The sequence below is a fragment of the Halichoeres trimaculatus genome, unplaced genomic scaffold (assembly GCF_033239565.1).
Source record: "Halichoeres trimaculatus isolate MK-OKI-2021-1 unplaced genomic scaffold, fHalTri1.1 fHalTri1_scaffold_10, whole genome shotgun sequence".
Classification (NCBI taxonomy): Eukaryota; Metazoa; Chordata; class Actinopteri; order Labriformes; family Labridae; genus Halichoeres; species Halichoeres trimaculatus.
This window is the reverse complement of record NW_027437187.1, coordinates 10326155-10342619: the sequence shown is the minus strand read 5'-3', so window position 1 is coordinate 10342619 and position 16465 is coordinate 10326155. Positions and strand designations below refer to the sequence as shown.

General features: G+C 40.7%; 2 protein-coding genes across 2 annotated transcripts; one reads left to right on the top strand and one right to left on the bottom strand.

Moving 5' to 3' along the window:
- Positions 1-5552: 5552 nt before the first annotated feature.
- Positions 5553-6626, top strand: LOC141796213 (fibroblast growth factor 23-like). Its single transcript, XM_074677199.1, has 3 exons — positions 5553-5760; positions 6010-6113; positions 6204-6626. Exons 1-3 carry the CDS (start codon positions 5553-5555, stop codon positions 6624-6626), a joined length of 735 nt encoding a protein of 244 aa, XP_074533300.1.
- Positions 6627-10007: 3381 nt separating this feature from the next.
- Positions 10008-15690, bottom strand: tigara (TP53 induced glycolysis regulatory phosphatase a). The gene is made up of 6 exons (XM_074678129.1): positions 15456-15690; positions 14071-14108; positions 13866-13987; positions 13568-13645; positions 13328-13438; positions 10008-11341 (listed from the first exon to the last, which is right to left on the bottom strand). Exons 1-6 carry the CDS (start codon positions 15524-15526, stop codon positions 10958-10960), a joined length of 804 nt encoding a protein of 267 aa, XP_074534230.1. The 5' UTR covers positions 15527-15690; the 3' UTR covers positions 10008-10957.
- Positions 15691-16465: the final 775 nt, after the last annotated feature.

Genomic DNA, 16465 nt, shown 5'->3' with positions numbered 1-16465 from the left:
CCCTTCTCCTCCTTGCCCTCAGGCGTAGAATGAGTCAGTAGGTCTGAGACTGAGCGCTTATGATTTTTTAGCACTATTACTGAATTTTGATGAAGATTGAGGTATACTGTTGCAGCGTTGCATGCAGTTAGATGATTATTGTACCCCGCCAAAAAAACAAAACAAAACAAAATACAAAACAAACAAAAAACAAAACAAACAAACAAAAAAAACCTTGCACTTAATAGCAGCACCTGCAGCCGAATAACTTGTAGCACTGTTGTTGCACTAACTAAGTTTTCCTTCTGTCTAAATTCTTGCTTGTGTTGTACGTCGCTTTAGACAAAAGTGTCTGCTGAATGAAACTGTAAACTGTAAACTGTATATCAAGTCTTCTACAACCATTTTTTAAAAACAAAAATAAGACAAACACTTGCCTAGATCATCACGTTTTATGTTGTTTTTTTTAAGTTAGTTTTTGGGCTTTTATGCCTTTAATTGGATAGAGGAGAGGACAGTAGATAGCGCTGGAAACAGGCTGAGAGTAGGGGGTGACATGCAGGGAAGAGGCCACAGGCCAGATTCAAACCCAGGCCACCTGCGTGAGGACAAATCTCATGGAGCGCGACCCAAACCTCCAGGCCATCTGCACTCCACATTTTATATTGTTGAGCATTACCTGGAAAATCCTCCATCCAGTTATTGAAATCTGTCAGACATGTTTTTATTATCTTTGACATGAAGTGACGTCACTGGACACTGGAAACGACCTGCCAGGCCAGGTGAGAGTGATTGATTGACTCAAAATCTCAACTGGAAGATATATAGTTTGTCTTTTTCAGTCCAGAGGTGGAGAAAGTAAATGACCTTTGACCCAGGATCAGATGATGATGTTAAGCACCACTAGAGCTGGATGTGAGCATGTCCCAGGGGGACCTGCACATGGGATGGATGCCCCACCAAAGGAGGTAAAACATCAGGTGTGACAACTGAAAATCTGTGACTGATCCAACCTTAGTCCCTGAAGATGGAAATCACAGATTTCTTTTTTTCACTCCAACAGGTATTTTTTTTTATTGTTTTAGATCTCTCTGATTGTTTCTTTTTCTAGGGAAGTATGTTCGTGTAGCACTCATAATCATAATGTCACATGTGTGGTTCATGGTGGAGTGTGTCTTGAGGTGCTGAACTGTATAGCTCCAAAAGTATTTTCCCATTTTGGGGGCACTGGATGATAAACTGTCCCAAACAATAGGTTTGTAAAAATATTTTTGATTTTTTTTTTTTTTTACCAAGTGCCAGTTTTGATGATATCACAGTTTCCAAAAATGAACCATAGTGATGAAGAAAGCTGTCCTCCATAAAAACCCATGGGTGAGTGTGTAGCGCCCTCCTGTGGTGAATCTTGAGAAGAGGCCCAACGCCAAAATTCTGATGGATGTAAAAGTGGACTTCTCTGAAGGTGAATTAAACAAAAACAGATTTGAATCCAAAATGTAACCTTTGATTGTACAGGTTCTTGAAATTAGAATTTCTTACTTTTTCTTTGGACTGCAAAACGTGTTCAACACAAGCATGTTAAACTGCTCTATTCTACTTCAAACTGTTTCAATGCATCAATACAATCACTTAAGCACACTGCAGGTTTTAAATGTAAATGTTCAGACATGTCAAACCTGTATAAAGAAAAATATGGGTAAATATGCATTCAAAATAAAGTTTCCAGATCATCATCATCAATCATTCAGGGAAAATGACCTAAAGAGAAGTACATCTTTAAAGGTGAAGAAATGCTTTTTTTTTAACCCATCACAGCTGACAAAACCCTGACCATCCCCTCTGATTTATTATATCACTCTTATTTACATCTTTTGATCCCCCCTTCAATAAGATAACACCTGAATGACGTATGCCGTGTCCTAAATAGTGTGCCTCTGTAAGTACAATGACGCTAAGTGTACTGTGTGCACTCTGCACTTACTGTAACAGTGCACAAAATCATACAGCGAAGCGTTTTCCCAAATCAAACACTGCAGCTTTGCACTTACTGTAAAACTTCAGTTACATTTCATAACTGCTCCCAGGTGTTTATCTGCTTTTCACAGATTACATCCATCAACCAATGTTTGACCTGTTCCCACCCCTTCGCCACTATGGAGATTACTGAGTGTGAGAAGTGTCCAGTGCTCCACACTCAACTTTATGACCATTTTGAGAGCATCAGCTGAGAAATCAAAGTGCAGGTCCTCTCCTTTCATGGTGTCATTTTTGCTCAGTGGAAACACAGATAAACACAGGAACCATGTAGTTTCTGGGAATGTTCCACCAGGAACTACATGGTCCCTGGACTCTCCAGTCAAAAAGTGTCTTTTGGTCCAATAAGGTGTTCATATCAGATCCAGTTACCAGTTCATAATCAGATAGAGCAGCAAGAACCTTACTGACCTGTTCAAAAAAAACAAACAAACCAAAACATTATTTGTTGCATATATATCAACAAAGGTTAATTTCCGCCCATGACATATGCATTTAACGTAGGCAACTCTACCTTTTTCATGCCTTTTTGGCATGTACTGCTGCCAAAAAGATATTGGCAGTAAGATGGAAACCACCTCACATGCTGTCCATATATCAGTGGATCACCTTGTGGATAGAAAATCTTACACTGGAGCTCTCTATGGCTTGGATGAATCAGGCAGGGCAGGCTACCTTAGAAAATAGAACACAGGGCTCAAACACTGTCAGATCCATACTGTAATGCTCTCTAATTTCTCTAATTTATTCTACTTGTGAAAATTATCCCCCCCCCCCCCCCCCCCCCCCATCCCCCACCCCCGCACTATACTGTGGTTTTCAAATGTTTGATTTCTTTATTGTTATCCTTGTACTCTAATTTTCTGTTAATTTGTTCTGCCTGTTTGTATGTGTATGTATACTTACTGTAATTTTTTTTCAAATATGTTTAAAATATGAGACCCATAAGGGGAGGGTGGGGGAAGGGAAGGGGTTAAAATAGAGTTTTCTTTTTTTTTCTTTCGATGAGCTGGGGTCTGCCCCTTATGTAGTGTTACACAAGTCTGCTGAGTAATTTATTCTTTCCTTGGAGACTGCTGTTAACGGCTGTCAATGTACACTGCTTGCTCCTTCAACAGCTAAACTACAAAAAGAGTGTGTGTGTGTCTGATTGTCATGCTGTCTTTTTTACATAAATAAAGCACCTTTAGGAACTTGCCATACCTACACTCCCTAAAAGTAGTCTGGGAGGTGGAGCCGGCAGTTATCAGGCTCCACTTTTTTTTGGAATCATCTACCAGTCAGGATCCAGGAGGCAGACACTCTCTTTGCCTTTGAGAGTCAGTTTAAACCTTTCATTTTTGGTTAAAGCTTATTGTTAGAACTGGACCAGCTTTAAGTTATACTGCTACTGGCTTAGACTGACACTGAGCTCCTGTGTCCCTCTCTCCTCTGTCTGTCACTAACTTCAAATCTTGGTCACTGACCACAGATCTTTCTGGGAGTCCCTTAGCCCTGTTGTCTTGTAGGTACTGATGTGGATCTGCCAGACTCCAACTGCTACAGCTTTTGCAGTCTCATTCCAATCACCTCCTCTGTCCATCTCTTCCTTTACTAAAAGTCTTTTTCTCATTCTGTAACTCTCTGTAAACCCATCACGGTCTCAGGAGACATCTGTCCAACCTGAGCCTGGTTCTGCTTTGTCTGCTATAAGTTGTTTGTTATTAACTCTGTAACTTACTAAAGGCTGCTGATGTTTCTACTCCTGGTGGGTTCAGATGAGATCAGACTCCTTACTTGGTCTTGGTGTTGGGCCTTTGTTTATAATACAATAATGTCAGAAATAACACATTTTGTAAAGCATCTTGAAATAAGATTTGTTTTTGGTTCTGTGCTTTATAAATAAAGATATATTTATTTAAAGGTCCCATATTATGCTCCTTCTCTGCAGTTTAATATGGATCATTGATGTCTTCATGAAATGGTAGTAACATGTTTTGGTCCAAAAAGCCAATAAATCAAGCACAGCAGCATTGTTTCCAGGCTCTCATAGCCCCTCTGTTCAGAACGCTCTGATTTAGTGGGCGTGACCTTCATATGTAAATGAGCCACCACTGATACCGCCCTGCTCTTCTGCGTCACTGAGAGCGGCGCCACGAGCTCTGAGTGCACAATGTCTAGAAAACAGCAACGCTTGTTTACTGTAACATTACAGGCTAAAACAACAGGCTAACTGCAGCTAAAGTTAGCATCCTGAAGCTAACACAGAGACAGGGGGCACACTGAGGAAAAGCTCTTACATCTGCTCCACAGCACACAGCATTTAAAATACTCACATTTTACTGAGTGTAGCTGGCACATTTCATTGATAAATGAGCTCTAGCCACTTAGTCTTGTCTTCTTCCGAGATGGGAAGCTTGTGCATGGAACTATGTGGTTGTTTACAGCCAAAAACAGAGCAGTGATAGTTCTTCAACTTTGGCATTCCCCAAGAGGAGTGGGCAGGGAGGGGGTTCGGAGGTATGTGCTCTGGTGGACCGATCAGGTCAGACTTGCTCCTGATTGGTCAAAAAAGGGAATCACTGACGTCCGCAAAGCCCCAAAATCCAAACAGCTTGTTTTAGGCCAGGATTTTACATTCACAAGCACTACTAAGTACAGGTTTGGTCATTAAATATCACATTTTGTGGGCTGGGAGGAAAGCCAAAGACCCACAAGTTTCACTAAAAGACTTAATAAAGTGATTTTTGTGTAATATGGGACCTTTAACAGTATTCAAACCAATGTTAGTTACTTCAATGGACAAAAATGAGTGTTTAAAGGGTTCCTCTAAACACCACATTGTGTAAGAGGAAGTGAGGATGATGGAAGGTATGTACCGTTTGTTAATGAACAAGTACGTGTTCTTGCTTTTTGGGAGAAAAGTTAAATGTGACTCAACAAAATTAAACATTTATTAACCGTAAATTATTCTCAGCTGACCTGAGAAGGCTGCGTCACTGATAGTTTCTTGTTGTTAACATCTGAGAACAATCAAGTCCTGCTGTGAAATACCTCCTCCAGAATATCTTAACATTTCCCATTCAGTTCATAAAATTACACGAGTGATACGAACTTCTTACCTCACCTAAGTTTCATGTTCTGAGTCACATGAGAAAAATCTCTCCTCCATCATCCTGTTACAGCCTCTTGGTCTCTTCATCCTCACTGCTCTAGTGTCTGAGGTCAAAAGTAAAATCTTAGTGTTCGATGGTTTAAACAAAGAGAATGATGTGTTTCCATCTGTGGCACAGGCGCTGTTTGTCTCATGAGTTGTACTTTTTGCTTGCCACAGATCAAGTCTTTCCTTTTTTTGTGTGCCAATAAGAGCTAACAGGAATCCCTCCTCATGCAGAGAAAAACAGGCGGGCTGTGGGTCATTTTGGTAAATGAGTTAGCCAGTTTATCAACCTCTTGTTTAAATAGACCTGTTGGACTTTCTCCTCCTCCAGTAGCTGCCCACACAGAAACCTGAGCGCTTGTGCTTTTAGGGTAAAGAAAGCTCGGCATCCCCATTGATCATGCTACCGGCTTTCTTCACACTCGTGCTTAGTGCTGTGTCTTTGATGGTGGATTGTGCACCGAGGCTCCATCACGCAGAGCGACTTTTACAACATCAGAAGGGCAGTTTTAACACAGGAGTACGTGCAGGTGCTGCTGCTGGGATGAGACATTTCTACTCAGAGCAGAGGGAATCAACGAGAAAAGGCAGTCCCAGAACGTCTCTGGGTAAGTGGACAATGATCCATGAAACATGACGAGTTTTACTCCAAGTAATTCACTTATTTGAGAAAATAAAAGCCTTTTTGATCGTATATTAAAGAATGTTTGTTGTGCTGTGTCGAATGTGAAAGGAAACAGTTCACATGACTTTTTGGCATTTCGTTTAGACATACTCTTACTCTCTATTGAAGCCACAGTGAAGTGTTTTTTTGTGTTGAGCTGCTGATGGCATGTTTGGGCTTGTTTTCCTTGCAGTGATCTTACCGGTAAGAAGAGAAAAAGGCAACTTTGTGTCAATATTTGATTTGAGAAGAAAGCGGTTCCTCTGCATGGACGGAGAGGGAGAGTTCTACAACTCGGTGAGTTTTTACTGAACAAACTTTACCCGAACTAAGTCAAGACAAATTGGAGGAGATTGTAACATCATTTTTTTTGTATCTTCCCTGCAGAGACAAAAAATCAGAGAAGAATGTCTCTTCCAGCGCATATGGATAGACTTTGACAACGGCCGTGATGTCTTCTACTCCTCGAGTGGGGGTCAGCTGTTTAACCTTGATGCTGCTGAGCTGCGAGTTTCTCACCACGAGCTGCCTGAACCTCAATCCTCCCTGATACAGAAGTTCCTGGGTGTTAAGAGACAGAAGAGGAGCGAGGAGGTGAACCCCTTAGATCCACTACAAACAGAGTCTCATCCCTTACTGCCTGCCAAGGATCATAGAGATGCAGAGGTCAGGCAGCCTGAACAGGACCAGACCGGAGCTGTTTCCAAAGAGACCATCAGGTCTTGTGATGATCCGCTTCGGGTTCTACAAGACAATGGACCCGTCAGCCCCGTCAAGACAAACATAGCAGAACGGGCGGAACAGGACTAAGATGCTGAACTTCAGAAAGGTACGAGATGAAGCGTGAGACTTCCTCATCCTGCATTAATGGACTGCAGAATCAGTGAGAGTCGCTTAATGACTCACAGCATTTTGATGAAAACATTCAATAGTCTACACTCTAGAAAAAAGGTTCACCTTATTTTTGATGAAATATTTTGATGCAGTTTTACAGAACTGTTTCCGTGGATCTATGATGATTGGTAATGGACTCATGTTACATCACAGCTGCTTCAAAAGGCCTCATGTTTGAACAGCACATGAAGGAAAGGTCTGGCAACATTTGACATAATCAGGCAGCGAGTTTGGTCCAGCTTCCTGCTGTCCTTTAACCCCCTTTGTCGAGTTAAACTTTAAACCATGGGCCAGATGTGGCAATGCCTGTTTAGAACGTGTAATCTGTGAGTAATTATGAATATTTATAAACACAGTTGTTGATACAGTACAGTCTCATGATGTAAGTTTAGGACCTAAAATCAAGGAGTGAATTATTTTGTTACTGAAAAAAAATCAACTAACATTTGCAACAAACATTTGATCTAATGATGTCAGGTGCCGGACACCAAGTGTGAATCAGAATGAGAGGATATTTATTTATTGAAATGTGTGAAATGAATTCCTTCTAAACATTGTATTTTGTTATTTATATATTTCATGTTGTGTTATCTCTGATGCAGATAAATAAATGGCAACTATTTTCTGGATCACTGTCTGTGTTTGAAAAGAGTTTGGTTCAGGTCTTAATTTTGAAGATGTGTGTATGTGCGTGTGACCTCTTTCAGTGTCTTATTTGAGGACACAGTGTCACAGATTAAAGAGAAGCTGAAATATATGAGCAACAATATACTAACTGTTCCAAGTATCTCCTTTGTGGAAACTGTCGTAAGACACTTAAGGAAATACAAGTTGTCATGAGCCCTTTCAACTCATTTCATTCATAACATTCTGAGTCATTAATTCTGCTGTTCGCTCCTTTGGCAACTAAAAAATCATTTTCAACAAGGCCAACAAATTCAACCAGTGATTCCAAACATAGCCAAACACTTATGTAACCAGCAAATATTAGACCTGGACAAAAAAAGCCCAAATTAAATCATGTCCTTAAAAAAAGTTGAGTGTCAACACAACTCTGCAAATCCAAAAGAGTGTGACATTTTTAAAAAAGAAAAAAAAAGTCTTAATAGACCTAACCCTCTAAGGCATTAGTTTTTATTTTGTATGGAAAAAAAAATTACATCTTGCTTTTGATAGCCTTTGGGCCCTTCTTGATGAATTGTGATTTGGTATGTACAAAAAAATCAAATTTATTCCCTGATCATTTTGGTTACTTCTCACACACAAGGAAACAATCTAAATTCAAATGTCATCTCTTTCACTTTGATTAAAACACTAAATCTGAGCTCCAAGAACTGCTCCTTCATGTAGTGAAGGGGTTTGCATGTCTAGGCGAACTTGGGAGATTTGTTGTAGGGAGACTGGGCCCCGATTGAGCCCCAAAGTAGAGGCCCCTGTGTGCAAGGTTTCAGATACCACCCCTGAAGGGATTTCTTATGCATGTTGTGGGGTGTTAGTGACATGGAACCCTTGAACCTAGAACCATGTTTAAAGCCTTTGTTGTGGAAGATGTTGCTTCAGGCCAGATAGCTGTTGGCTCCTGTCATACCGGTAGCATTCTAACCGGCGTACATCACAGTCAAGGTCGTCAGACTGAAGGAGGCCTTTCAGGCTTGCTAGTCCAGAGTTCTATGGAAGCAGTTGTGCAATCTCGTGGCAAGGAAGTCTGTGGACTTTTGGTTTGCCAAAAAGAAGTTCTGACAAACCGTTGGGCGGCTCAGTATGGAAAAGCAAAGAACAGCCGACCTAGGCTGGGTTAGCTGTAGGGCAGCAGAAGGAGCACCATGAGAGTCTCCTGAATCGGACTGACACATCGTCTGCGGAGTTTGAGTTTCAAGGGTAGGGCCTTGTCTACTTCCTTGACAAAGGTTGCCAAGGTCAGGTGTGGATGAGAGATGTCTTGAAAGGGAGGGCCCACTGTAAAGAGAGTTGTATTTGGGATACAGCAGGAATATTGGTTCCAGGGCTGTTACTGAAAGTAATGTGGTCTCTGCAATCAGGATGCTTACTCAAGCTCTGCCTGGAACCACTGTTTTAGCATCACTCCCCCAACAAGAGGCCTTATTGCATAATGTTGCTCTGCAGCAGCAAACAAAAAAACCTCACCAGAGTAATAGTAAATAAATGAAATTAAAACATTTCTTTTAACAACCCAAAGTATGACTTTACTTATTAATGTACATGCACATATCTTTTTCAACAAAGATTTATTTGACAATTTCATTAGTGCAGTTTTGTCTCCCAAAACTGGAGCCCCACCCCCTGTTGAAATACACACACAGGCCACTTTATTAGGTACACCGATCCAACTGCTCGTTTACGGAGATTTCTAACCAGGCAATCACATGGCAGCAACTCAATGCATTAAGGCATGTAGACATAGTCAAGATGATCTGCTGCAGTACAAACCAAGGCTGGTCTGAGCATTTCAGAAACTGCTGATCTAGCATCTCTAGGGTTTACAGAGAATGGTCCCAAAAAGAGGAAATATCCAGTGAGCAGCAGTTCTGTGGGACAAAATGCCTTGTTGATGCCAGAGGTCAGAGGAGAATGGACAGACTGGTTGGAGCTGATAGAAAGACAACAGTAACTCAAATAACCACTGGTTACAACCGAGGTCTGCAGAAGAGCATCTCTGAACACACAACACGTTCAACCTTGTGGCAGATGGGCTACAGCAGCAGAAGACCACACCGAAGAAGATTGGAAAAACGTTGCCTGGTCTGATGAGTCTGGATTTCTGCTCCACATTCAGATGGTAGGGTCAGAATTTGGCGTCAACAACATGAAAGCATGGATCCATCCTGCCTTGTATCAACGGTTCAGGCTGCTGGTGGTGGTGTAATGGTGTGGGGGACATTTTCTTGGCTCACTTTGGGCTCCTTAGAACCAACTGAGCATGGTTTAAAGTCCACAGCCTACCTGAGTATTGTTGCTGACCATGTCCATCCCTTTATGAGCACAGTGTACCCATCTTCTGATGGCTACTTCCAGCAGGATAACGCTCCATGTCATAAAGCTGGAATCATCTCAAACTGGTTTCTTCAACATGACAATGAGTTCACTGTACTCAAATGTCCTCCACAGTCACCAGATCTCAATCCAATAGAGCAGCTTTGGGATGTGGTGGAACGGGAGATTCTCATCATGGATGTTCAGCCGACAAATCTGCAGCTACTGCGTGATGCTATCATGTCAGTATGGACCAAACCCTCTAAGAAATGTTTCCAGTACCTTGTTGAATCTATGCCACGAAGGATTAAGGCAGTGCTAAAGGCCAACGGGGGTCCAACCCAGTACTAGCAAGGTGTACCTAATAAAGTGGCTGGTGAGTGTATGTCACCCACTGATCCCCAGTACTTTTTGGCTCAAGAAATATCTTGTGGTTTATTATCTTAAATAAAATTGTTTGAAAAGTTTAGGGTACAGAGTTGCTACAACATAAGTGGTTCACATGGTTTGTATTGACCTGATTTTTTTTTCAAGATACTTTGAGACAAAAAAATGAACCCTAAATAAACAGTGCAGATTTTTTAAAAATCTGCCCATAGAATTAGAAAAAGCACCTGTTATGTAAATATATATTTTAAATTGTCTTAATATAAGCTGCTAAATAAGCAAATTCCTATCCCATTGGCAAGTTTTTTAAGTAAATCAGAGTTGATACACAGTTTGTGTCCTGCGTTCGTCCTTGCTGACCGTCGTGTTAATTCACAACGACGAGTCACTGATTTCCAGAAAGTCAACAATGTTCCATTTCCACTTGTGTTTCTAACCAACATCTATGAGCTCAAGAGTATAAAAATAGAAACACACTGACTCATTAGAGCACACTTTGACATTAATGAACAGCCAGGCAGTAACAAAGTGATGCTGACAGAGAGCACAAACCATCACTCTGTGATCAAACGGAAGTGCTCTGCTCAAGACACACAACACAGGAGCTGAGGTAAAAGACTTAGTGAACCGTTTTTAATATTAACACATACTGACGTCCTTTATTATTTTACTGCCACTAAAAAAGATACACCTACTCCTCAACTTGACCTCAGATTCTCAAACATGCTTGTACTGAACAACCCTGAAAGTCTCGTCCATCCATTATACGCAAGACTGTAAACCTCAGAAAAACATTTCTGCACTTTTATGTTCTCTCCTCATTCCTGCCTCATTGTTTTCTGTATATTTCTATGAACACTGTGAATCCTCTACTGCCGAACATGATCTCCTCTGTGCACAAACACACAGCAGATTTCTGGCTGGGTGAATCTTTCACCCTCTCTCCTGATGGTAAGTAAAAACCGACACAGCCCTGTGTTAGGGCTTAAAGAGAACATGTGGGCTTTATCAGAGCCTGAAGGCAAAGAGCACTTTAACTCCTCCACTAAGTAGCGCACTGCTACACACATGTAAGCCCCATGGGTGACAACCAAAGCATGGATGGGAACACCCTTAACCCCATCGTCTGCTTTTCCTTCCACAGCAGGAGTTTGTTGAGATAAAGAAGCTTCTTCTTCTCTTCTGTTGTCCCAGTGTTCGAGCCCAATGTGTTGCAGCATTTTCTCCAAAAACTCTTTGACCCGCTCTTTCACCTAAACAGAAAAGAACCTGTTATCACCTGCGTCATGCTCCTCTCGCACCTCTCTCCATCATTAAAAAGAGTCTATGAGCAACTGTGTTGGATAAAGGTTAAGGGTTAATATATTAAAAACAATGCAGTCATGACGGATCATGCCAACTCATCCTGACGCACCTGAAACACATTTAGACGAGCAGGGAGGGAGGCCTGAGGCTGACACTGATTGGGGCGCTGCATGCTTACGTCAAATCTATCTTTGTTCATCATCACCACATGCTGATCACGTCCAAGAGTTAACGTCCAAGCCAAGAACTAATAGATGAAGCCTGACATTAAATAGATCATCCTTCCTCCCCCCTCACACACACCCCCACACACCCCCACGCTGCCCTCTTGCTCAGCCTTTAAGACAAATCACACAAAGCTGAGAGGTAACTTTTTAATCAGGCAAACACGGAGGTTGTTTGATAGCTGGAGGAAAAATACTCGGACTGTCTGCACTAAAATCACCTTGAGGTTCATACAACACAACTACAGTCGCTTTTCAACTGGACCCAGGAACTTTTAAGCTCCTGTTAAAACAGTCCCAAGAACTCCAAGGTTGTTGCAGCACACCACCAGACCAGTAGAGGGCAACAACGAAGGCCATTCAGTAAAATGACCCCATAGAAGATGAAGACAGGCAGACTGTGGGTGTGTCTCAAAGCTCCAAAGTTCCATCCCTCCTTCCTCCACATGCGTTGTTCTCTTGTGTCTTAGTCCCTCCCACCAGAGATGCATGGAAGAGACGCAAGGAAATGAAGAGAGGAGAGAGGATGGAGGAGATTCATTTTTAGAGCAATGGGACATCCTCTCCTTCGGAGCGTCACATGAAGCGACGTGTTTCAGTGATGACGGCATCAGCTGATCACCTCTGGATCATCTGTCAGTCAGCTACAACAGCTGTTTGTACGTCTGGGCATGTGCGCTGTAATAACTCTGATCAAACAGTAACAGAGATTTGTCTGTTCCTTTAACCTGTTTAAAAAAACATGTTACCATGAAGAAAACCTGCTCTCTATTTATTCTGTGTGCTGTTTAGAAGCTCATGGATCACTTTCCCAGTAAAATGCGTAATTGTGAGATTATTTATGAATTATTTAGCCTTGATCTAGAGCCCATCTGATCGTGAACTCTGTGAAGCTTATTAATATAACCCACCTTATTGTGTTTCAGGAAGATATTATTGATCAGTCAGTTTTCAGTATTAATCCTCTGTTATATTGATTTGATGATGGTTGTGTTCAGTGTTTTGTGCTTTGAACTCACAGCTAACACTTTATTACCAGATTTATGATCAGTTTCTGAGCGATCCTCTGTGCCTGTCCTCAGCTCGTCTTTTCTCTCATTAAACTCCGTTGTGTTTGTGAAGTTTCATGTAAAGTCTGAGCTGCTGCAGCGTCCAATCAGAGAGTGATATTCCATATAGGGGCGTGTCGGTCAGTGAAAAGACTTCCGCAAAGCCGGCTCTTGTGTCTCCTCAATCATAGCTCCTCCGATCAGTCTCCTCCATCCTCTCTCCTCTGAGCGCAATTATCGATTTGGGACAGTCTTTAAAATGGCGACTGGGAAAGTACTTCCAATGTTGTGGAGGAGATAGGACGGAAGAAGCACGAAGTTAACGCATTGAGACGCACCCAGAGTTGCGTGTGCTGTTAGCTTGTTAGCATGGATGATAGCATTTGGACAACACAAAAATCTGATGTATGGGTAAGAAAAAAGAATTTTTTTTTAGTTTCATGAATTAAGATTTTTTTTTCCCAAGAACCTTGACAAGTACAATTTCCAACACATTCATGTATATACTTTTTTACTCACTAATTGTTTTGTCTCCTATTTATAACATTGTCCTGGACATGATCGGTGAATGTGGCTCGTATCCAATTTGATAAGATGTTTGTTAAATAAGATGGAAAAACTTCATTAGATTTCACTTTTGCAGAGTACAACTTCACCTCACCTGCTCCTGAGTCTCCCCTCCAGGAGGCGTGAAGCTCTGAAAGGACTGACCGGCTGCTTTGGCCATCTCTCTCATGTCCTGCACACGTCCTCCTTCTGCAATCCCGAAACTCTGGATACAAAAAAATTACTGACGGGATGACTCATGTTCTTTTAAGTTGGATGTAAAAACATGTTATGATAATGTTAGAAGAAGAAAGTACTTTGTCTTTTAAATATCATATGGGAAGACAATACTTACCTTCTCTTTAAGTAAAGGGTCACACACCATTTGTAGACCAGAACAACTGCTGTTGTGTTTCATTATTGTTTCAGCAGTCTGTAAAGGAAATAAAAGAGACTTCTATTTGGTTTGAAGACATTAGGAACGACAGGATCAAACTGCAAACTTCAAACAATAACAACAACAACAACAACAATAATAATAATAATAATAATAATAATAATAATAATAATAATAATAATAAGTATAAGTATAAAATAGTAGTAATAAGTAGGATGAGTTTGAAAGTCTCAGTGTAAAAAAGATGCTTTTATACCTGTTTTGCTCGCAGCATGTCACTGACAAACACATTGCTGAACTTGACATCTTTCAGGTAATGGCCTGCAGCCTCGGCCTGCTGCAACCCAATCTCAGACAAGGGACAGTCGATGGCTTGACCTGTGTGGAAGAGGACAGTAAGACAGAGACAGAAGAAGCAGGAAGGAGACAGAGAGACCGATTTTAGTGAATTAAGTCTGTACCTTGTAGAAGGCCTTCTTTATTGTATCGTGTTTCCCCACTGAAAGAAAAAAAAAACAGATTTTAATTGTCAATATGAAGCTTATATTGTTTGCATATAATAAAAGAGGCCAAGAGGAGTTGTTTTGAATTGTCAAACTGAACTATTGTGACTCTATTTATACACTGTTCATACTAGTGCTGCACAGTTAATCCCGATTTAAGAAAGTGCAATTATACAATCGCACAAAAGGCTGCAGTGAAGAGGTAAAGACGGGCTACTTCTTAAAATTCACCAAAAACAAAGAGGTAAATTTGGGCTTCTTTAAAAAAGTGGTAGCTTTTAAAAGTTGACCAAACTAAAGGGGTATTAGTGGTTTATTTAAAAAGTAGCCCAGAATGAAGAAGTAAAAATTAGGGTTTCCTTTGGAAGAAGGCCAAATGAAGGGGTTAATTTGTGCTACTCTAAAATGTAGCCCAAAATGAAGTGGTAAATGTGGGCCGATTTAAAAAGAACCTCAAGTACTCCTTCATTTTTGGGCTATTTCAAAAGGAGAAATCCACTGAAATGGTGAATTTAGGATTTTCAAACAAGTCACCAAAAATGAAGAGGATAATTTGGAGCTAGTTTTTGAAGAAGCCCAAAATGAATGGGTAAACTAAACCTACTTATTATTTAAAAATTGAAGGGGTAAATTTGTGTTATTTATTTATTTATTTTTTGGAAGATGCTCTAGAAACGTTTCACATCATGCAATTTTCTCTCTAGCTCTGTTAATTTTTTTTGTTTGTCTTTACAGTTGTTTCCAAAGCTAATGCAAACTAACAAACTGACAAAAGATCTTCCCATTTCTCATGTCGCTGACCAAAAATCACAGCTCATTAGTTTATCTACACTGACCTCTAGCGGTCGTTTAGGGCTCCTGCAGCGTCCACAGACTAATCCAGGCAAAGAGGCATGGAGTGATCTGTGACAGCTGCTAGCTGCTCTCATGAAACTCCTTTTCATTCTGTTTTCAATGACTCCCCAGAAACCACCATGTGTGTGTGCTAAACGCCTGACTTTAAAACTTGAGGCTAACACTCTCCTAGACCGAGAGAGGCTTCTTACAAAGCCGACGATAACTTCACGACACCTGTTGGGTTAGCAACGGCTCCACTTCAGACGTTACTTACTAAGCTATCACGGTTCGACGCAAGATTGGGCTACTGGACATAAGCCGTACAACTATCGTTTTAGACAACACATCTTCTTAAAAAAAGCTTATTCATTAGTGTAATACTATAAAACAGTAAATGTGACAGGTCCACACGGAGAACACAGGCTTGACTTGACTGTAAGCGACTTGCAGAACCCTAAACTTCTCTGTTGGCTAAATAATACCAAAATATTATTAGAAACACTTACTGTCGAACAAGGGTAAGACCAAATGTCAGCTGCCTCATAGTCTGCGAACGACAGACGGAGAAACGTCGCATTAACTTTTCAGTCAAACTGTCCCCAAGACGTCTTCAGAGCAACTCTGTGCTCTTCAGAGGGAATAAAGGTAACATACATAATGGTGGCTGAACTCTTGGGACTATTTACGGGTAAGGACCTTTTCCTCTTCCATTCCAGGGCAAATTCAAAAGTATTTACAATCGCTGACATGTACTCAATAAAAGTTAATGTAGTCTGAATTACATTTAACATGATCCCATTCTAATGCTGCTTTCATGTGACATCAGAATAACCGGAAAAAGTAGCGACCTTTTGCCTACATGTTAAATATTGATATGGTTTGTGGTTTTGGTGCTCTTTTAGTTACCGTACATTAAAGTGACTTTAAAAAATTTTGAGTAAAAATATGCATTGAAATTTTCGTAATTCCCATGTTTTTAACTGTGTAGATAACCCAACAAAGTCAGAGAAACTGCTTTTAGTTCTTGAAAACCCAAAGTTCCGAGGGAGCATTGAATGCATGGTCAAATTTAGATGCAGGTTCAACAGCCAATCCGATTGGCTGAATATGGGTTAAGACGTTTCCTGTGATTGAAAAAGGCTGCAAATGAATAAAGGTCTACATTCAATTACTACAAGCGATCTGTTCTTTAGTTAAGAAGTTGATTAAGTTGATTTTACACATGAAGCATATTCTTAAATTGTTGTTATATGTTGATAAATGATTTTATTCCTATGCAGTAATACAACAAAATATAAAGAAGGGACCCCACTGAGACCCCTACATTAGCTCTGCTGCTATGTTGGATTTAAATATGTAGTTTCATGAAATATGGCAAAATCTTAAAATTTCAACCCAGAGGCTTAGATTGAAAAGGTAGTCACAGAAATAATATTATGGGATGGCTAATGACATAGTATATAGAGTATATAAAAAAAGAGTAGTTTGAATGGCCGTCAATGAGGACCCTCTTGGG